Source organism: Peromyscus leucopus, chromosome 12 (assembly GCF_004664715.2).
Source record: "Peromyscus leucopus breed LL Stock chromosome 12, UCI_PerLeu_2.1, whole genome shotgun sequence".
NCBI lineage: Eukaryota > Metazoa > Chordata > Mammalia > Rodentia > Cricetidae > Peromyscus > Peromyscus leucopus.
In genome coordinates, this window is record NC_051073.1 from 66,434,549 (window position 1) to 66,457,931 (window position 23,383).

Here is a 23,383-nt window from a genome sequence, read left to right on the forward strand (position 1 = left end):
ACCTTGTGGGATTTGCTGTCAAAAGCCAGACTTCCAGTCCTAGCTCTGGAAGTTTGTTACCAGGTTTTCAGAACCTTGATTATTCCATTTGTAAAATGGGGCTAGTGAAACCATTTACAAACTGTGAAGTAGATCATCCAAGCCAGTGTGTGTGTGTGTTTGTGTGTGTGTGTGTGTGTGTTGTTCCTGAACCCTCAGAAGCTTTCTGTTCACAAGAGCTTACTATTGTCAGGGCACATCTGCTCATCTGAATGTGTACTTTCTTCATCATCCAGCGGGCCTAGATGTTCTGGTACTAGGAGTCTAGAGACCTATCTCTCACCAGCCAGGTGGTCTCTTTTAGTTTTTCTGTAGTTGTGTTTGCAAATGGATATACCCTGGAAAGAGCCAGCACTTTACCGGTAGGTCTGGGAGCCACACCCATCATGGAGTCCTTTCTTTCAATCACGAGACTCTATCAAGCCCCTCCCCCTGGCCCTCCAGAACTAATCAGAGATGCCTCAACTCCCTCCAGTCTTGCCTTTTCCATCTTGATTTCAACTTTAATTTTTAATTACCTGCTCTTATGTGTCATTTGAAATGGATTTGCTATGCCAGAGACTCTCCAAATAAATGAGCTTCTAAATTGGTCTTTATGTAATTAGACAAGAACTCAATTATTTCCAACATTCGAACTATCTGAGACTTAGAGGAAAAGATGCTTTCAGCATCAATAGTTTAAAAGTCTACTGCTAGGTTATTGCATTAAAACGACAACTTAAAAGATTTTGTTTGAATTATATTGCAATAGCTAGACTCTAACAAGTTTCCATTAAGAGGACGGAGTGACTCCTACCCGAAAATGCATTGTGTATCTGTTCTTCGTCTTATTAAAAAATCAGTGCTTGGTATTTATCATCAATCTCAAGCCGGTAAGATTACAGTTTATTATCACAGATACTGATTAACTAGTCATTTCTCTACATAAAAAGCCATGATGTGCTCGCTGGAAATTCTCCGTATTCAGCTTATTTTCAGCTCTTTTTTTCTTATTAAGCAGTGCTAAGCATGAGATTTTTATCTTTTTTTCCAAAAGATGAGTGTAATTACAATCTTATTTCATAAATTTTAAAATGCATTTGATTCATCATTTATCTATTTGTGAATTTTAACCCATTTCTGCAGTGTTGCTTCATTTCTATGCAAATAACATGATTTACATTCATCGGGGCCGTGAATTAAGTGCTCCTGGTGATTTCCATATCGTTGTTATAATTACAGACACACTTTCCCCTTCATTGTCATTGTGTGTCACATGTCGTCACAGCCCCCTGATCCGCAGAGGAGAGCTTTGTGATGCTTAGATATGAGGCCTAGATCAAGGCACCTCATTGTGATGTTCCAGTGAACGGAGGCAAGGCCAGAGGCTTTAGCGCCAATCTCAGAAATTCCACAAAGCAGCCATGCAAATGCCATCTTGAGGGCTACAGGTCCAGCAGGGCTGTCTGTAAGTAGTGCTGCTTTTACTTACAGACCCCCTCTGTCCCCTTCCTGCTCCGAAAGGTGGTCTCTCAGAGCCCACACTTCCCACTCCAGCACAACCCTTGGTTTTTTTCTCTGCTCTCACCCATGAAGTTTCTCAGAGAACCACTCAAGTATTTGTTTGCTCATCCGTTCATTTGGTCATTCAGTAAGTGTTTACCAAGCTCCAAACAGACCTAGGCGGTGACCAGACAGATGGAAATCCTGCCCTTCTTAAGAGACATTCTAGCGAGACGCCCTCGCCCTGGGTAGAGCCTAGAAAGGGGGTGTTCCATCTCACTTACCGAAACGCCCTCATTCTTCAACGCTGTACCACCTTCTCCTGTATGTCTTTATCGTCTTTATTGTCCAGTTCTGGAGGCAATTATTGCCTCTCCTCCTCTCTGTTTTCATTTCTGACTGTCATGCTGGTATGGAATCTACTCTGTATTAATAGACTATCCACTTTCCAGCTTGTATAGAATTCTACTGTGGTTATTCTAATTGTCATAACAACCCTGGAAAACAGTCATTATCATCTGCATTTCAGAGATGAGGCAACAGGAGCCTCTCTATTCATTTTTCTTTCCTACATAAACTCTGGGAGCATCAGTTGTTGTGGGCGGCAGGCCTAGCTCAGGGGCAGGCATTTGGCAGGGGAGTCCACATTGACAAATAAAGACAGGATGCATGGAGTTCATCAGATTACCCCACAAATGAATACGGAACTACTGAGAAGGTTAATAAGGAAAAACTCGTGGTCACAGCAGGATTACATAATAGAGGCACAACCAGGTAAAATCTAGGAAGGACTCTCTGAGGTCTAAAAATAGGAGTCAAGAAGTGATGGTGGCCGACGGGGACAGACACATGGGGAGTGATCCACATAGAAGAACCCATGTGGGCAAGAGCTTGAACCTGAGCCTTCTGATTCTCTGAGGCGTAGGTCTTTCTTTAATTTCTCTGACAATCTATGCTCTTATGATGTCTTTCCTTTTGTTGGATTATAAACTGTGTGAAGAGAGAGGTCAGGGCTTGCTTTTCATCCTTTATAGTACCTGTGGCACACGGCCACAGCAGGTGCCCAGTACTGTATTAAATTAAATAAATGGAATTGAATCGATAATAAATAATCTTATGGTTCCCACTCATATTTTGGTTCCAGATACAAAAGTAAAAAGCTGTGTGGGAAGGCAGGAGGGTACAGCATCTTGATTCCCTCTCCTGAGATCCAGTCTCCATTTCACTAGCAGCCAGCCTGAAATAGACAGAGCTGGCCTCTGAGAAATGACCAAATGTTGACAAACAGCTTCAAGGCCTTAATCTTTGGAACACAGGGCCATCAGCGGGGCTGGTTTCTGGTGGGGCCTTGTCACGTCCTCACCTCCTCACCTAGCCTTTTCTGGTTCCTCACACTTCTGCTTCTTTCCCTTATCACATATGACATCATGCTTACCGGAGTTGTGTGCCACCTGTGACCTCAGTTAACCTTAATCGCCCCCTCCAGGCCCCATCTCCAAAGAGACTGGAAACTAGGGTTTCAGCATGTGACTTTGGTGTGTGTGTGATTTATTCCATAACTCGAAGGTACTTAACACTTTCTTCACTGCCTCTGCAGGACAGCGAGGCCTCCACAGTTTCTCCTCCTTGTGTAGACTAAACAGGGCGGTGCGTGTCTTTGGAGTGCTAGCGAGGAGCCTGCCGGCAGCAGGCATGCCCACGAGCTAACTCTTGGTGCCTGCCACTCCAGAGATTGCGGAGGATTAGTTTACCCAAGACATGCTGTCCACTTCAAAAACAACAAACAAGCCCAAACTCCCAGCAAAACCCCAAAGACTCGCTGGGCTGTTCTGGGTTTCCTTTCCCCTCTCCTCCTCCCCCTCCTCCCCCCTTTTCCCCTCCCTCCCTCTTTTCCTCCCCCTCCTCCCTTTCTCCCTTCCTCCCCTCTTTTCCTCCCCCCTCCTCCCTTTCCCCCTTCCTCCCCTCTTTTTCCTCCCCTCCCCCCCCCCTCCTCCCCTTCCCCTTCCTCCCCTCCTCATCCTCCCCCTCCTCCCCTTCCCCCTTCCTCCCCTCTTTTCCTCTCCCCCTCCTCCTTTTCTTCCTCCTCCCCCTCTCCTCCTTCCCCTTCTCCTCCCCCTCTCCTCCTTCTCCTTCCCCTTCTCCTCCTCTTCCTCTCCCTCCTCATCCTCCCTCTCCTTTTTCTCCTCCTTCCCCTCTTCTCCTCCTCCCCATCTCCTCCTTCTCCTCCCCCTCTCTTCCTCCCCACTCCTTCTCCTCCCCTTTCCTTTCACACAGACCCCTTTGTCATTTAACTTGGTTCTTTGTTCCTCCTCGTCCTTTTTGGTCAATGTGTCCTGGCAGAACTGGTCAGTCTATGATTCTTCCAATACACAGTGCATTCTCCATACACTTTCTGACTAAAACCAAAGTTCCAGCTAATGCCAGCTCTTTGAGCTCAGTATCATTGGGAAGATGAGACAAGTCTATCATAAACACCCAAGCAGTAGAGGTCACTATTTTATACTGTACTGAACTCACCTCTAAGAAAAGTCCTCTGTTTTTAATGTCTCTTTGGACCTTTAGATCGGATTACTTTTGATCTTAAGGCAAGCTCAGAAGCACATTTTGTGTGTGGGGGACAAACTCTTATATCACAGACGTCATAGGACTGGCCTTAACTGGAGAGCAATTATATTGCTTTTAAACTCCAAGAGTTGAAGTGGTTTTAGGAAAAGTCTGAAGTATGATAAGGAACAGACTCCACTTCATTTATTTACTTATCAAAGTTAAAGTGGTATTTCCTGGCTCAAAAGGATGAGTTTACAGGAATTAAAAAAAAATGCTGCTTCTTCGATTTGTCTGCTCAGGTCAAACACAAGTCTTCTCTGTACTTTCAACTTCTGGGAGTCATTCTTCAATGGTTTGTAAATCTGCTCTTTGAGGTTCAAAGATTGATCAGGTTAATTCTTTTGTTGCAAAGATGTAAACCTGTTTAACGAGACTGAGGTATCAAAAGCTCAGACCTTCTAGACCAGTGGCTCTCAACCTTCCTAATGCTGCCACCCTTGAATCTACTTCCCCATGTTGATAGGTGGATGGAGGACAGAGGGGGGCAAGGATCTTGAGTTACGCTGACAATGTAGAGGAAAGCTCACTCAGAGAAATCAGGATGGTTACCAAGATGTGAACCTTTGAGCTGGACCTTGAAGAACAGTTAGGCTCTAGCTATGTGACTACCAAGGAGAGGAGTGAGGGAGTGTGCTCCTGACCCAGGGAATAGCAGGAAAGAGGAGTTTTCTCTTCGAGATAACAATTAGACCAAACCCAGGTACAACTACTGCAGCTTCTTCTTGCTACCTCTTGCATAATTCAATTAACTCAGGTATCTTCAAGGCAAGTGTGTGTGTGTGTGTGTGTGTGTGTGTGTGTGTGTGTGTGTGTGTGTGGTGAGGATGAACCTCAGCTCTGATCTATATTCCCAGTCATTAACTTTCTGGGTTAGACTTCCATCATCATCATTACTCTTAGCCCCCAAGGTTTATCAGACATCAAGTGGGTGCCTATTTATCTTTCAGATAGCAGTTGCTCTTAGGGTCACACCAGTCTCCAAGGGAGCTATGTGATACCCATTCCCCAAGCTTGTATGCCTACTTTCATTCTATGAGGAATACGTCAGTCAACTGCAGAGGAAATGATTTCATTTAGGGTCATGCTTCTTCAATCCCACCTGTCTGAATAGGTCAGTTACCTCTGGGCACAATTGATGCATGGGGCCAGTGTTCTTCAGCTTTTCACTGTGCTCTCATTGAGCAGGGTCTCAGAACACCACACCAAGGCCAGCTTACAGTCAAGAAACCTTGTTTCTTACTTCAGTGTGATCTAGGAGAACTATGAGACTGGAGAACCTTCCAAAGTCACTGTGATGACTTTAGAAATTGTTTTGTTTTCTCTTGAAGGGGTGTGTCAGTGAGACTGTTCAAGGAAAAGCAGGTTTTGAGTTCAGTCTTGAAACATAGGGGTGGTTCCATTCATTAGATTTCCTCATGCTCATAGGAACATACAGTCCCTTGAAATACATGAGGTTTGTTTTCTTCACTAAAATTGCCAGCTGGACTGAAAGGTCATGGCAAACTCTCTCTCTTTGTCTCGTCTGAGAATGTGACTCTTCCTCTCTGGCTTTGGTCTCTGTGTTAGTGCCTTGGATTTCTGTTCAGATTCCTCAATAAATGACCACAAATCTTTGTCTCTCAAGACCCGAAGGCTTTGTGTGTCACCTTTTAATGATATACATTTCCATCTAGAATGTTCATTAGCTTCATAACTCACAATATTATACAAAATGATATTTTGCAGGATGAATTTTAGCCTGATGACTTCTCTTAACTTCCTGGGGGTTTTGATGTCTATTCCCCAGGATGAATTCAAAATTTATTCTTGGAAAAAGGTAATGTGGATCTCCTTGTCAGCACTGAGCAGAACGTCTGGTCTCACTCCTGACCACCCTCTCATTACAGATGAGGAATACATCATAAACAGAGCCATACGAAAGCCAGATCTAAAGGTAAGTAAACGTACAGTCTCTGAGATGCTAGAGAATTAAAGAATTGTTTATTTCATGTGTGTGAGTGTTTGCTTGCATGTACATATGTGTGTAATGTGTGTGCAGATGGAGTTCAAAAGTGGCCGTTGAATATCTTAGAATTGGGGTTACAGATAGTTGTGAGCGCTGATGTGGGCCCTAGGAATGGAATCCAGGTCTTCTGTGGGAGGTGTGCGCTACAGGCTACTCTTAAAGCATCATTCCTATTTTATAATGTGTGTAACAAGGCTAGTGAAGGTAACCCTTGATGGATATACCAAGGAATTTGCTTATTTCTACAGAAGACCTCAGTTTGAACCATGGTGTCCGAATGTGTTGGGGTTACTCCCCTTTGTCTCGTTAAATGTGGACTGCCTGGGCTCTGACTAGTTAACATTCATTTTAAAACATACTTTTAGGAGGCAGAATGTTTTCTTTTGCAGTTATACCCATACAGATAGCTGTTTAAATTAGCCTTCGGAACTAAGGTCGAGGTTTTGAAATGAAAACAGTCAGTTGCCGGGTACCTCTCTACTGTCAATTGCCATCAGCCAGCTGTCTTGAACTGCCAACATAAACATACACAAGATGTCAGTCTCCTCCTGGGAGCAGCGCCTCATCTGTGAGGTGGCTTTCTAGCTGAGAATGAGGCTTCCCAGGTCAGCCTTGCACGTGGCCGCAGGGTTTTTACTGCCCTGAAATATTAGCACCTTTAATAACCCATAAGGCAAATGAAGAAATCCCCAAATAAACAGAATTCAAGTAAGGGCAGAGGTCCCGAAACGGAGAGTTTTGATATCCAGTCTTGATGTCTTTATCATGTTAGTATATAGGAGGTTTGCTAGCTACTGCCTCCTCCAGTCTTAAGTTTCCAATTTAGAAAATGAAAGTCATAATTCTCTTTCTGCCTTTTTATCGGGGCTGCTATGAACCTCACATACAGAGTCAAAGATTAAGGCGATTTGCGGACTATAACAGTCAATATTCATAATAAAGTTGGAAACTTCCATTAGTGTTAGAGTGTTAAGTGCAGCCGTGATGACATTGGTGACAGTGGAAAGAGCATCCCAAGGTGACAGTCATTTAGGGTCTTCAAAAAATTGGAGGCAGGTTTTCAAACATTGATGAAGAGGAGCCCGGGGGACTATGTTGTAGGACTGCCAGCAAAAAGGAAGACAATCTTAGACATTCCAAAGAAGTTAAGAGCCAATAGGTGGGGGAGCTAACTATTCTGACTCCCGAGCAGAAACCTGAAAATCACCCACAGCAGATGCCCCATGTCCTAGCTTCTCCTGGGGTGAAGTACTAGAAAATGGGCAAATAAGGAAACTCACCTGCCAAAGCCATGCCTGTTGTCCTTTGCCAGCATCTAGAAATTCTGAGGGTGATGAAGGAGACAAGGTCCAGGCAGAGAAGCTGCTGGTGGGACAGTCTCAAAGGTGCTTCAAAGGTCCATCATGGACTTTTAGAAATTGTCCAAAGATCGCCGGCCATTCCATTTTACAGCCTGAGGCTAAACTTACCAGTCACTTCTTCATTTCGCTTGCTGCAGGCTTGGTTCGTGGGTATTTTTTTTTTTTCTTATCTATTATGGTGTCTGCTTTCCAATCTGGTTTGATGTGAACCCAGTGTGTGTCGGGGCACTCTTCCTACCCACAGTTCGTCTCTTAAAACGTTTTTAACACAGATCATCACATTTGTGGAATTAAAAACACAGGCAATCGTCACTTTGAGCTCTTTGAATCCTAAAGTCATGGGACTTTCAGATTTATTCCGAGGCTGGCTTGAATCATATCCTGTGAGGACAGAGCCTGAAATGCTGGAGCCAAGATTCCAGCCCCTAGAGCAGCATAATCAAAACCATTGTCAGGAGCAAAGCAAAGGTGATAATAACACCTGACCTTCTCCAGGAAGGTGAGGGCGACTGAAGATACTGTGTGATGAGCACTAAGTAGAACCACAGGGGACATTCAAAAGGAATTTAAGTTGTGAAGGAAGAAACTGGAGGTTCCACCCTGGGCTGTGTGGGCTAACAAGCCCCAGGACTGGTTACTTTCAAATGTTCTTTGCTCGCTGTGTTTGACAGCTTATGAAGGACAGATTTTTCCCAGTGGCAATTTGCTCCAATTTCGTATGGAAAATCAATTGGAAATAGACATGTTTTCAAATAGTTTCTTTTGTAACAAACCTCATTGGAATTTTTACAAATTATAACATTTAGCACTTTTGCTTGACTTCCAATGAGAGAGAGAGAGAGAGAGAGAGAGAGAGAGAGAGAGAGAGAGAGAGAAAGCTATATGATCATTGAATAGAATTATGATTCAGTAAGGCTTTGGAATTTAGAGATTTGGACTGTATTTTCTAGTTGACATGTGCTTTTTACATAACAGTCACTTATTTTACAAAAATGTATTGAATACTTTTATTACCCACCAGTTAGAGGCTTTCCCCAGCTTTAAAATTTACCTGATAGTTGACTATAACATTCATAAATGTAGACTACACAGAAAGGAGCTGAATGGAACTTAGACCTAATCTGGTCAAATGCTTCAGTTTATTCCTGGGGAAACTGAGGCACGGGGAAAGTTAGTTGACGTTCTCAAGGACACAAATAGAGGAACAGCCAAACAGGAAGCCTCAAATGGCATCCCTCAATTTTGGCCTCACATTAGAATTACCTGGGGAAAATGAAAAATATTTATGCTCAAAGCACACTGCAGACAGATTAAATCTTGGCCGTGGGACCCAAGCAGCAATATTCCTTAAAGCTCTCTAGATGTCCTAGCAAGTACTCTGGGGGTGATAACCATTGCTCCACAGCAAACTGGGAGCCCCACAGTTTCTCTTTGTGCTTATTGAGGTCTCCGGTTCTTGGAATTTGTATCACATGAAAAAAATTGCTTAAGGGAATCAGAATAATGGTCACAAGGAGGCACCTCTTTTCCTTCCCTCTGCCGACACCCTCGGAGCCCTACTCCCCGGAGTATACTTGGCTGCCACAAGCTCCTCTCTCCTTGTAGCTGCCTTGCTCTCTTCATCAAGTCTTCCGTAGGCTGCTCTACAAACCCATCATCTGCGAGGCCAGAATGTCTCTAACTTACTCTAGCATCTGGACTGCCCATCATGTAGCCTTAGTTTACCTCCCCAGCCTTACTCTTCATTCTACAGTCAAACAGGACCATTCTCTTGCCTCTTGCCTTTCGACTAACTGGCATGCGGTCCCGTTGACCTGCTCTCTTCAGTCTCCATTGGACCAAGATTCTTCCCACTCTTTAACATTGCAGTTCTGATGCTCGCTCTTCCATGATGCCTTCAGCCACCTGTCTTTTCTCTCTTTCTGCAGCATTTTAACTTCATTATTTATATTTATATATAATATCATATTATATATTTATTAAATATGTTTCTTTGTCATATCTATTGGACTATGAAACGTAACTTTTATTTTGTAATTTTTTTTCCTCATTAGTTTGCATAGTAGTGAATTGTGGAGACTGGGTTTCATTTATTCACATATTTATCAGTATGGTGAAACATGCTGACCAGGCGATGACTGCTAATCAAAATGCTGTTTGTGTAGTGGAGGAGAACAGGATGGAGAGTTAGAAAAAGAAAACATTCTGAGGAGCATCTCTAAATTTGCTTCTTTCAGAAATGTCTTTTAGCCCTCGAGTTGCTGTGTGTGCTCCGATCTTCAAACTGGAGACTCTTGTAATACATTTTTTTTTTCTTTTTTGTAGGTGAGATACATAAAAGTGCAGAAAATAAGATATGTTTGGAATAATTTAGAAGGACAGTTTCAGAAAATTGGGTAAGTTGCTTCAGCAAGTGTCTCCAAAGAACACAGGCATTGTCTCGCAAACATCACTGCCACTGGATTCTTTGTATTGTTTTAGCTCCCTGGAAGACTGGCTCAGTTCTGCAAAGATTCATCAAAAGTTTGGACTGGGTCTAACATCAGAAGAACAGGAGATCAGGTACTACATGCACGGTGTCTGTACTAGCTCCAAAGGGCTGAGATTGGTTAGCCAGGTAGCCCAGCACATGGTCTTGATTCAGTAAGAGCAGAAAAGGTGTGTCCTGTGCATGACCTCATATATCTTCAGAGCAATTTTTTTTTTTTAATGGAGTCAGGGGGTATAACAGGTATGACCACCAATTCAACAGAAGAGATGTGAAGTGTGAGGCTGAGAGAGATTTCATGGCTTGAACAAAAATGGACACACACACACACACACACACACACACACACACACACACATCATGTCACCACACACACACAGTGGGGACTACGAGCCACATAATCTGTATAGTGATTGATAAGTCATGCAGGTGTAGGAGCTCACATATCTCCTAGTCTTTTGGAAGAGAGGGTGCCCATTGCAGCCTCATTTTATCCTGCATGCTTGTAAGCAATGCAGAAATCGCAGTAGGTCCCTTACCCCTACTGAAGCAGAGTCTTGTTTTAATGAGATTACTGAAATTATACGTGTTTACACAAAAAATGGAGGATGATAGTCCATGCCAAGTTGTTTTTTTTTTTTTTTTTTGTTTTTAAGGGTTTTTTTTTTGGTTTCTGAATATTTACGCTGCCTTACCACAAATGTGTTGTTGATTGATTAGTGCCAATGCTTTTGCCAAGTTGTTTTATCTGAGGGTCTAAATGGAAGGCACAGAGAATGGTTAGTAATCTCCATAGGAAAAGTATTCATAAAGTACCGTGTCTCTGCATAATCAAAGCAACACAACTCTGGATTTTCAGTTAGTAGGATGTATAATTCTGCATGTTGAGCTCTTTCTGAGAATCAAGGACTTTTCTGCTCACATTAAAACAAATATTCAGCCTCACAGAACTCCTGAATATGAGCATAAACAATAGGTATGGTATTTCCCCGTCACTAAAAATATTCTACCTTCATGATCTCCCCATTCCATTTCCATGGAACAGTGGAGGAGAGAGAGTTGAGATCATATGAGTTCTGAAAGCATTTGAGAGAAAGTAGGTAATATTACATATCAAAAGTACCACTTAGGGAAATATTTAGACTTCAGGGAGTGTAGTTCAATGGAAGCAACATAATCTGGTTTACTGCTTTTGCTCCTGGGACCCCTCATACTCTTCAGTTACTTTGAGACACATGGGTGCGTTATGTAACAAGAGATACTTCGATTGACCTGGGAAATAAGAAAAGGAATATAGAGTATACCTTTTCTCTAAATGTGCAGGGGGTGAGATTTCTTTCATTGCTGTGACCGAGTAAATTGTGGTCTCTCCTTGCAGGAGGTTAATATGTGGACCTAATGCTATTGATGTTGAAGTCACACCTATCTGGAAATTGCTCATCAAGGAGGTAATTTCTTCAGGACTTTGCCTGGACATTGGGTAGAAAATGATGAATGTTTGCTCTGGCCAGCTGGGGATCCAACTTGTTAATAAGTGACTACAATTTATGAGCTTCTTTAAGAGAATGCCAACCCTGCTTTCTGGATACACTGCGTGTTCTTTTCCTTCAAGCTCTTTGGGCACACTGTACTCTACAAGGCAGACTGTGACTCTCATGTGTCCACTTCTTATCTGAAGACTCAGATGAATGCTGGGCTTTCCCCCTTTCTTAAAACACTATGCTGCTTATCCCATTTCAATTCTGTGAAAGTGAAATCACATTTATTTTAGGAAAAAATTTTTTCTTAGACAACATATGCAATTACCTCAACATTCAAAACTGTAGGGAGGAAACCATATTTGTTTAGCCTCTCTGAGGTCTTCTGATCTCAATGTGTATGAGGGGAAAGAATGACTTAACCATCATTTAGTAAGATAAAAAATGTTCTCTTGTGCTTTTATTGTGGGATTTATTATTTTGAAACCATACAACAGTCCTCTGTGTCTTTCTGATATTCCATCTCCATTCATCTTTGCCTTAAAAAGGCTTCCTAAATTCGAGATACTTTCTTGATATTTCTGAACATGTTTGCGAATGACAGAAGACCAAGCATATTGGTTGAGAAAGGTTCTGTGGGCTGCCTCCCTCGCCCGAAGCTGGGATTCCTGTTCCTGTGAGTAACTACAGCGAAGCTGAGAGAAGGCACAACATATTTTTAAGTCAAGCAGGACTACAGCCATTGATGTTGACGTCTGTCCTCCCCTCCCCCCCCCAGTGAACCAGATGTGTGGCTACAGCCTGCCATGTCATCTTCTCTCGCCACTTATGGAAAAATGCAGCCTAGCTTTCCATCAACCCATCAGTGAAAAGTTCTTTAAGGCATTATATGTGGCAGCTATTTTGTCATAGAGTGGACAACAGACCAAGTAGCTTAATTCTGTAAACCCAAGTGTGTCACCTTTCTCAAGTCCAGGGAGTATAAACGGAGGACGATAACATCTACTCTTCATCGATTACTTTGTGGCTTAGCACAATGACATGCGAAGCACAACTTGGTGGATTGCTAAGTGTAGCAGTGATTAAAATAAGTGCTCCGGGGTCAGAACGCTTTAAGGATTTAGATTTTTGGCTCCATGACAGTCATAGCTGTGTGACCTTGAGCAAATTTCTCAAGATCTGAGGCTCCATGTCCTTATCTTCATAATAGAGATAAGTAATAACTTCTGGTTAATGAGGTAATTGTGGGAAAGAAATGAAAAGATTCAGCACATTGTCCAGCACACAGAGACTTCTGATTACATAGAACAAGAACAATAGCATATCTCGTGGGGTGATTTAGGTCACAGTGCTGATTAGGAAAACAAGCCAATGAACAGCCACATGTGAAGCCCAAACGCCATTCTTGTCTTCCTGTCTTTATGTCTGCTAACAGGTTCTAAATCCATTTTACATCTTTCAACTCTTCAGTGTCTGTCTGTGGTTCAGTGAAGATTACAAAGAGTATGCTCTGGCCATCATCCTCATGTCTGTCATTTCCATAGCTCTGACCGTGTACGATCTCAGACAGGTGAGTCCCCTGGGTCCTGCGCTTGACTTCCCTGGCTTGCTCTTAGACAAGAATCTTGAAATAGCGTGGCCCCATCTGTGTGAAACAAGATCATGTTCATGAACACACAGCAGAACTGCCACTGTCCAGAGGGTGACAGGAAGTGGACTTCCTGTACATCCCAGTCCTTGGGAAGATGGAGGGACCTGTGTTAATATGAAGTCCTTGATCTTTTTGTTTGTTTGGTGTTCATCTACCAAAGTTCTAGTTCACCACTTCAGTTTCCTTATACTTATAGCAGGGGAACAGGGGGGTCTAGGGACTGTTGGAAGAAAACCATGTGGAACAGATATGAGTCGATTATTTATGAATCCATAAGTACCAACCTCTTCCTGGCAAGTTTTCTATACACCTCTCATCAAAGTCTTCTCCCACACTATGAGAATACATTTCAAACCGTCCCTCTTCAGAGATGCTTGTCTTTTCATCGTTGCTTTCTCAGCAAAACAATCTCACAAGTTATTTCACAAAGCCGATGGAAGCCTAGTATGAAATTTGCTCATCTCCCTACAATCTATTGCCAAATGCTCCATTCTCCGTAGCCCCGGCTTCCCTTCCCTCTCATCACAGTGGAGGACATGCCTAAGAGATCATCATCTGTGCCCCAGACACCTGCTCTTACCTTTTTGGGGGTGTTCATGCAATCCATAATTGACTCTCCTCTCTGCACCTTCCCAAGAGTTTATCTGTGTTTAACATTCTCCAGCTTCGTCAGACTTAAACACAAACCTCCAACAAAGGACCATTTTCTCTGTACTCTGCACCCATCTTCAGTTACTGCTGTAGCTTCCTTCTTTCTTTTAATAAAAATCTCATCTCTTTACGCACATGCTCATGATCTGAACACCTTCTTTCTTTCACTCTTTACATGCTGACACGATTTCTCCTTTCATGCTTCCATCTAAACAACATTTGTTAAGGGCATCAATATAATCCTAAAGCCTATAGGTAATCTGAAGTGAAATTAAAAAAAAAAGACATTTAAACTTAGCTAGTCATTTTCTCTTGTACAAGGAACAATATATGGGTATGTTAAAAAAAATTAAGATAGAGTAACACAGTAAATGAAAATAGGATCCCTTTCCATGGAAAGAATCACCAGTGTCCAAGCTGGACTTTTAGGACTTACTGGGGCCAGATGTTCTTTACACTTCAGCAATATTACATACATACACACACACACACACACACACACACACACACACACACACACACACACGTTTTTCAGCACGAAAGTATGCCACATGCACTATTTTGCAATTGCATTTTAACCGAATATATCTTTAATATTGTTCCATATTGACACATACTTTCTTCAGAACTGATGTCATTTTATAACTGTGTGCTGACTATTTTGGCGACTGATAGAGTCTTAGGTGGTTTTTAGTCTTCTGCTACTAAAGCAAAGCTACAGTGAGAGTCTTTATATATATGGTTTTCCATACTTTACATCTGTAGTGACTTACATTACATAGAAACGTGTGTATAGCTTATTGTTTGTAAATATATTTATCTATTTGACTATATGGCGAAGATCTGCAAATATATTTAAATGCATATTTTGAATATATATCTTTAAGTAAATTTGACAATAAGATTCATATTTCTGTTGTTTTCCATTCTATCTTGTTTCTTAACATAGCCTTAGGAATATAAAGGGCTGCTTATTAAATGTTGGTTGAGTGAATGCCCACATGAATGAAAGGATGACTTAGTAGTGTAACACTTTTTGGCCTTATCCTACTGTACTAAACATTCTTAGGGCATAGTTATCAGATTTAAAAATAATTCAGAGAGTGTCTTTTAAAAATTTTCCATATGTATGTGATTCTGGTCATTGTAATCTCTCTCCCCTATTGCCTTCTCTCATTCTTCCCCCATCCCACTGAAACCCTTCGTCCAACAAGGCCCTCCTCTGCTCTGATGATGGTGTGTGTGTGTGACCCACTGACTTCACTTAGGCTTGCCCGCATAAGCATGGATTAGGAGTTATTTTCTGGAGCATGGTCAACTTACCAGTGACTGTACCACTGAAGAAAACTATACTCTTTCCCAGCACACCATTAACTCCCCACAATCCTCCTGGGAGAGGTGGAGCCTTGTAAGCCTGTCCCCTTAGGAAGTGTCTCAAATAATAATAGTAGGATGAAAAATGAAAACCTGAAATGATTGGAAAACTTAATCAGTCATAAGGTCATTTACACAATGCTTTCCTATTAAATGTGGAATAAAACATTTGTTTTTGTCTGTTTGTCTTGATTAACTCTCAATGTAGTTCATTTATCACAAAAAAACCACCAGTGGGAAGACTCTATTCCTACCCAGCATCTCTAGCTGGCAGCCTAAAGCCCTCCCATGTTTACAGAGGGCTAGCTCCATGCTGAGCAATACCCGGGGTCTACACTTACACAGATAAATGTTGTCTGTTTTCCTTCTCTTTGCAGCAGTCTGTAAAACTACACCATCTTGTTGAATCACATAATAGCATCACAGTCTCTGTATGTGAGAGAAAAGGTAAGTTACGCTGTTTTATACCTACATGTTATATCCACAGGCAATCAGAAAGTGACTTGGTTTCTGTTTTCTGATTGCTCCCACCAACTCATCTGCATGTACATTGTTCTTATACATCTGCTTATAAGAAAGAGGAATCTGAGATCTTTTCACCATAAGAAGGAAACCCATTTCATAGAGGTTGAATTTGCATGGCAAACCAAATATATCTGTAAGGTACACAATTCAGTAGATTTTGACATGTGTGTATACTCACAAAAGTATGGACATCATCAAGCAGACAGGATGACTTGTTGCCTACAGTTGTCTTGAGTCCATTTGTCCTTCCTCCCCCTTTGCCTCCCTCATACACAGTAGTCATTTATCTGCATTCTGTTGCTATAGGTTAACATCCCTATTTAGAATTGTACATAAAACACATTCTTTTGTCTTTTATAATATATTTTGGGTTAGTTTGGCAAGAGGAGAACAAAGTTCACAACGATTCATCTGCTTTTGTTAAGAGTATCCATTGTACATTCTTTTTTATTTCCTAAAGTATGCCATTAGATGGGTATACATACATTCGTTTAATTCACCTGTGGATGATATTTGAGTTATCTCACTTTTTTTTTTGTTACAAACCACAATGCTGTGAACAGTCAGGTGTGGGTCCTTTCATAGGCATACTCTATCATCCCTTGTATGTACCTAGTTACAGAGCAGTTAACCCCGGGGTAGATGCTCAACATTTTAAGAAACTAATGAATTGTTTTCCAAAATGATTGTAGCATTCCCATTCCTACCTGCTGTGTATGACAGTCTCAGTTCCACATTCTTGCCCCCTCTCAGTGTGGCCAATCTATGTAATTTTAGCCACTTTAAATTATGGAATAAAATAAAGTATCTTATTACTTTAATTTGCATTTCTCCAATGGTTAATGGCCCTGAAGATCTTTTCAAGGGTTTATTTGTGACTCGAATGCCTTTTTTGAAGTATCAATTTGTGTCTTTTGTTAAGCAGATTGTCATATTATTAAATGTTATCAGACATCTCCTCTCAGTCTATGATATATCTTATCGTTTTCTTCACAGCATCTTTTAAAGGGCAAATGCTTTTACATTTTAAAGTCCAGCTAATGAGCCTCTTCCTTTAAGGATTATATTTCTAGTCTAATTTCTAAGGCATCTTTGCAAATTTTAAGGTCACTGAGCTTCTCTATATAGTTTTAAGCTTAAGTTCTACATTGTGTTTTCACCATCTGCTTTGCATCTGTTTTAGACTGAAGTTCACTTTTCTCCATCAGGTATTTAAGTACTCTGATGCCAGTTGTTTAAGAAGATTGATTCTGTACTAGCATGTTGCCTATAGATCTTTGCTAAGCACCTGTTGTCTATGAAGGTGGACCATTTTGTGAACTCCATGTTTTGTTCTCTCACTGTCCTGCCACGGCCACATGATGTCATTGATAATATGATCTGAATAAGTCATGTTAGTGCTTCAGTTTAATTCTCTTTCAGTGCTACTTTGATGTATCATGCCCCCCTCCAGGGTTAATATGGATTGTTAATTTGGAATGGTCTAGAATCACCATGGAGATGAACTTCTGGATGCACCTATGAGTAATTATGAAGATCAAGCTAGCCTCTCAGTATGCCTGTGGACAATTATCTTTATTATGCTAACTGGGGTGAGATGACTCACTTGGACAGTGGGTGGCATGACTCTGAGGCCCCAGACTGAGTAAAAAGGAGAAAACAAACTGAACACTAGTTTTCCGCTTCTTTCTTCTTCTGACTAGATGCAATGTGGCCAGCTGTCTCAAGCTGCCAGACTTCTTTCATGGTTGGACTGTATTCTCTCAACCTGTAAGCTGAAATAAATCTTTCCCCTTTGAGTTGTTTATCACAACAAGGAGAAAAGTAAATAATACAGAAAATTAGGACCGCAAGGTGATGTTGCTCTGATAATGTGACCATGTCAGTCTTAGGCCTTTGGGATTATTTTGTGCCTACAATATGGAAGAGTCTGGTACTTTCAGGGAGGAAAGTCCTAGCATGTTGGAAACAGAGCTTAATGTGCCATTCTGATGGAAACCTAGAAGACAAGAAAAGCCGAGAGAAACAGACAGTAGTTGCCTGTGCTCATGAGGTTTCAGAGAGGAACTAGGACTCCATCAGAAATTGGGCTGTGGTCATTCATGTGATATTTTGGTCAAGAATCTTGTTTCATTTTGCCCATGTCTGGAGAACTTGAGTGAAATTGAATTCAAACATAATGGACTAATTAGTTAGTTGGAGGGTATTTATCAACAGTAAAGTATTCATTGGCTGTTTCATGGCTACCCTTTCCTGAACTTATCCAGGTCTACAGTGAAAAGGAGCAGAAATTTGGGCAGAAGAATGTGAAAATGTGCAGTTAGTTGGGGAGGCAGAGAGCTTGACCAAATTGAACTTTGGAGCCACAGTACATACTGAAAAAGAGGCTGTAATAATTAAAGAGAAGTATTTTGTTCTACATTGGGTAATAAGAAATGTACCCTGGTGGCAAGACCCCATTCCTCAAAGGTTGAAACTTGAAATGATGGCTTATTTGAAAAAAGAGAGTCGAAATTGAGGATGCAGCGAACAGGAATCCCTGCTCCTATAAATCAACTGCCTAATTAAAAGTTCCCCATGGTTCATCTGATGGGGAAAGTTGCAGGTGTGGAGTAGAGCTGACCTAAGAAAGAGGCTGTGTATGCTGTAAGTGGCAGAAGTCGAGGAGTGGGCTTACTCAAGCCCTGTGGAACCCATATGATTACATTATGAGCCCCAGATGCTGCATATGGAGCTGTAGGATTTGGCATTTGTTCTGCTGCATTTAGATCATGCATTGCTTTAAGCATTCCTTCCTAAGGCTCCATTCTTCTCTTTGGAATTAGAATGTTTATGGCAGTGGTTCCCAACCTGTGGGTCATGACCCATTTGGGATTCGAATGACTTTTTCACAGGGGTCACATATCAGATATCCTGAATACCATATATTTACATTAAAAATCATAACAGTAGCAAAATTACAATTATGAAGTAGCAATGAGATAATTTTATGGTTGGGGGTCACCACCACATGAGGAACTATATTAAGGGGGTCACAGAATTAGGAAGGTTGCGAACCACTGGTTTATGGTGTGACATTAAATGATAAAGGTATGCAACTTGTAACTAAAAAATTAATGTTTTAAAGGTTCACAGTCATGAGTTTGTCTTATGCTTTAGAAAGACTTGAACTATGGGCTTTTGAATGGCATTGGAACTGTTAAATTGTTAAAGACTTGGGGGACTTTTAGAGAAAAACTGGAAGTATATCACATTATGAGCTAAAAAGGAAACTTATAAGTGATAAGAGTGGAGTGTTATGATTTAAAATTGTTGGAGTGTTATGATTTAAAATTGTTGGAGTGACAAGTTGATAAGAGATGGTTTGTGATGATTACTATTATTGTTAACTTGACAAGATCTAAAGTCACCCATGCGTCAAGTCTGTAAGGGATTATCTCATTAATTTAGTCTTTGAGCATGTCTGTGAAAGATTATCTTAAGTTAATTGAGGTGTGTTGTCCAACCTTAACCGTGGGTGGCACTGTTCCACAGGCTGGGGTCCTCAGCTGAATAAAAAGGAGTAAGCCAGCTGAACACTAGTATTCATCTCTTTGCTTCCTGACTGTGGATGCACTGTGACCAGCTGTCTCTGGTTCCCACCACCATGAGTTCCTCTTCATGTTGGACTGTATTTTCTTGGACTCTTAACTCTTCCTCAAGTTGATTATTGTCAAATATTTTGTTGTAGAAATGAGAAGATATAGTAACAAATACAGACTCTTCTTTTTCAAAATGACTTGGAAAACAATTTCTTTAATTGTTTATTTCTTTAAACTGTGATGAGATTTTGATTGGTGTTGTGTTAAGTCTGTAGGTCAATGGTAGAAAATGAACCTATTTACAGCTCTGGATATTTTCTGCAGAGATGTAGATTTCTTTAGGTCTCCTTAGATTCCCCTCTTAGGTAATTTGCAGTTGTTAGTGTGTGAACCTTACACATTCTTTCTCAGATTTATTCTTAAGTATTTCAGAGTTTCGATGCTATTATAAATATTATCAAAAGTAAATATTTGTTCATTCTCTACTTATCCCCAGCATGCATTTACTGAGAGTGCTCAGCCAGAGTGTTCGGTATCTCATTCTTACAATGTAAGCCTTTGCTCATAGGCATTTTTCCAAAGCATACCTAGTGAAGAGTTTACAGTAAAGTATGAGTTCTTGATGACACTCACAACTTGAGTTTAGAACTATAGATGTTTTATTTTACTTTGAGGATTGTACTGTGTTTCCCCTTTATACTGAAAACTCCAGTTCTCAGTGACAGCAAAGAATGGTTCATTTGTTTTATCCTACCATATACAATCATCTCAAAATAATAAGCTGACATTCTCAGCAATGAAGTAATTCTGAGAAACAGTTTACAATGTTTTGAAGAGTTCCCCACTTCAATTGTGATAGCTCATTAGAAACAGAGCCAAATACACAATTCAATTTAATAAATTATGCTTCAATATCATTCAAAATAGTTCTCCGCATGGTTCTGCCAACAATGTAATTGATTCATTTCACTCATTTGTTTTAGGTTTTTAGCATCAGCTTTTCAAATTTACTTTTATTTTACATAGATACTCTAAAAATATCACCATGTTTTAAAATTTAAATTCATGAGATAGAAGATATTCAGGCTGGTTCAACTTCTTTCTCTTCCCTTTGCCTTGTTTATCATAGCTACTTTTGTTATTTTTGAATTTATTCTTACAATTAGAAATATAAGCAAATTATATGAAAAGCAGTGGCTTATATTATGCATGCAAAATAGATTACATAATTACACTGGTGTGTTTTTATGAACAAAGGTATACCAAATTTAACTATTCTGTACACACCTATGATTCCCATGGATAACAGGTAATATATACATTCTTCATTCCTTATGATTCACAGTCCTCTCATGTGGAGGAACCATTATTAATTCAGTCAGTCTTCTATTGAATGTTTTCCCAGTCTTACACCATCATAAGTAACACTGTAATAAAGAGTTTCTATGTATGCCCCTTCATATTTTCATGAGTGTATCTTTGGTATAGATTTTGAGATGCCAAATTTCTAGATTAGAGAATAAAGGCATGCACACTTTTGCTAGATAAATATTGCCAAATTTCATTCAGTAGAGATTGTGCCAGCTTGCATTTAGTTAGCAATGTGAGAGTGCCCATTTACTCACCACAGTGCCAACAGAATATGCTGTCAGATTACTTGATTTTCTAGTCAGAGAGGTAAGCAGTGTTATCTCATGCATATCTGCCTCCCTTCTCTTTTTGTTCAAAGACATTGTAAAGAGAGACCATTCCTATTTTCCAGAATGACTTAAAAACAAGTTCCTGAGATCATAGAGATGACTCAGTTAATACAGCAGTTGCTAAGCAACTGAGAGGATGAGGGTCCGCTCTTCAGAACCCATGTAAAATCTGGCACATGTGGAAGCCACCTGAAATTCTAGTGCTCAGGAAGCAGAGAGAGGGGATCTCTGGGGCCAACTAGCTAGTCAGAATCGTCAGCTCTAGATTCAGCAAGAGACCTGGCCTCAAAAAAAAAAAGTCAAAGGTGATGGAGAATGACACTTGATGTCAGCCTGGAGTGTGCACACGCACAATCACACATTTGCACACGTACCCACATGAAAACATGCGTACACATGTACATATACCACACATACACATAGACAAAAGAGAAAAGAAAATAAGTAGTTGACATGTGGCTCCACAATTTCAACATAGTTTACTGTGCATTCTTTAGAGACCAGGACATTCTCCTGAAGAAACTGCAGTGTCCTCAGGAAGCTAACTGACACTTGCTAACATGGTCTCCTCTTTGTTGTGTTTTCTCAGTAATGTTCTCTATACGATAGGGATCCAGGATCACACAATGGTGTTATTTGCCATTATCTTCAGTATTTTTCAGTTGGTTCTTCTATGATCCATATTTTCCCATTCTGGGTATTTTATAAATTGTCACTATGTTTGGATTCGGCAAATCACAGATATGGTGTGTGTGTGTGTGTGTGTGTGTGTGTGTGTGTGTGTGTGTCCCTTCTTATCAAGATGTACATAATTTAAATTTGTTCTATTACTAATGATGTTAAGTTACTTAATTATATGGTGTCTGCCAGCTCTTTTTTTTAAAGTATGCTGTTTTTTTCCTTTGTAATTAATAGTTATATTGTTGAGAAATATTTTCAGACTATATGAATAGACTATCTCCATCAATTTTTCACCCACTAGTTTTACTATCTACTGATGTTTCCTGACTTAATTATTGCTTTTATACTTGATAAATAAGGATTTTCTAATTTGAACTTTTTAATTATTTAATTGCCATCTTGCTGCGAGGAAAAATCTATTTTTCTTTTTACTTATATACCCACTAACCTATGCCATTATGGATTCATGAAGCCCTATTTACTCAATGGCTTTATTATTCTTTATTCTTTATTATTATTTACTTTGTTAAAAATCTTTCAGATTTAGGCAGCCAGCCCCTTTATGTGGCTTTTGATATCTTTTTGGTCTGTCTCCATTGTTCGAACATTTTCCTATTTAATGGCACAGTGTTTCTCCAGCTTATAATTTATATTTGCCAGGTTATAATCAGCTTTTTCTTTAAGACGTTTTCATGATTTCATTTTGGGTGTGTGGTGCTGTGGCTGGAACTCAATATTTGGATGTGTAGTGTGCTTGTCCTTATTAGGGAATCATTGCCCTTAGGCTTCCTCAGAAGAATGTTAGAGTATATATTAACACACTGACCAGAGTCATATAATGTATAGATATTCCTACATATTTGCACATGACTTTATGATGTCCCCAACTCCAAGTCATAGGGTCTTTTCAAGGCTTATGTCCTTTGTACTTCAACTTTCTTTCTTTTTCTCTATGAGAAACCTGGCTCTCACTGACTTCAATCGATCTGCTTACGGTATTGGTTCAGCCTGGGTGTGACCAATCGTCCATCATTGTTGATGCTTCCACTACGCCCAGTCTCGCTCCCATGTAGACACCTTCATCACCTGCCCAGACCCCATCATTCCATAGCAGGGTACCACTGCTATGGTTGTATAGTGCCTACCTGGGTTCTGTTGGTCAGAGCCAAGGACACACACATGACCTTTCTTCCCACCTAGACTCCAACACCATAGGTAGCCTGCAAGCCATCTTCCCAGCCATGTGCATAGATACATTTCCTGTCGCTGTGATGAATGTACCCTGGCCAAAGCACCTTGCAGGAGGAAGGGGTTATTTGGCACACAGTTCCAGGTTGTGGTCTGTGGTGGTTTGCATGAAAATATTCTCCCCCTCCCCATAGACCTAGATGTTTGAATACTTGGTCCCCAGTTGGTGGAACTGTTTGAGAAGAACGAGGAGGTGTGGGTGTGGTCTTAGAGGTGTGCTACTGGGGGAGGTCTTTGAGCTTTCAAAGCCTTGTACCACTCCTAATGTGCTCTCTGCTTCCTGTGTATGGCTCTAGATGTGAGCAAGCTCTTGTCTGCTGTTCTAGCAATCAGGTCTGCTTGCTGCTGTGCATCCTTACCATGATGGTGAAGGATTTTTATCCCTCTGGAACCATCAACACCCAATTAGACATAACTTCAATAAGCTGCGTTGGTCATAGTGTTTTTATCACAGCAACGGGAGATTAACTCATACATAGTCTTCATGATAGAGAAGTCAGTGTGGCAGGACC

The 23,383-nt window shown here is 40.7% G+C and overlaps 1 protein-coding gene across 6 annotated transcripts in view; it reads left to right on the top strand.

The window, feature by feature from the left end:
• The window catches only part of Atp13a4 (ATPase 13A4), a 126,818-nt gene that overhangs the window by 55,215 nt on the left and 48,220 nt on the right, over positions 1-23,383 (top strand). For 5 of the 6 annotated variants that reach the window (XM_037209804.1, XM_037209806.1, XM_037209805.1 and 2 more), the window contains 6 exons: positions 5,915-6,061; positions 9,820-9,890; positions 9,976-10,056; positions 11,361-11,430; positions 12,896-13,030; positions 15,514-15,583. In XM_037209804.1, coding sequence (XP_037065699.1) covers positions 5,915-6,061; positions 9,820-9,890; positions 9,976-10,056; positions 11,361-11,430; positions 12,896-13,030; positions 15,514-15,583 — 574 coding nt within the window. Of the gene's footprint in view, positions 1-5,914; positions 6,062-9,819; positions 9,891-9,975; positions 10,057-11,360; positions 11,431-12,895; positions 13,031-15,513; positions 15,584-23,383 lie in introns of those variants that run through there. The other variant, XM_037209807.1, reaches the window with a different exon arrangement.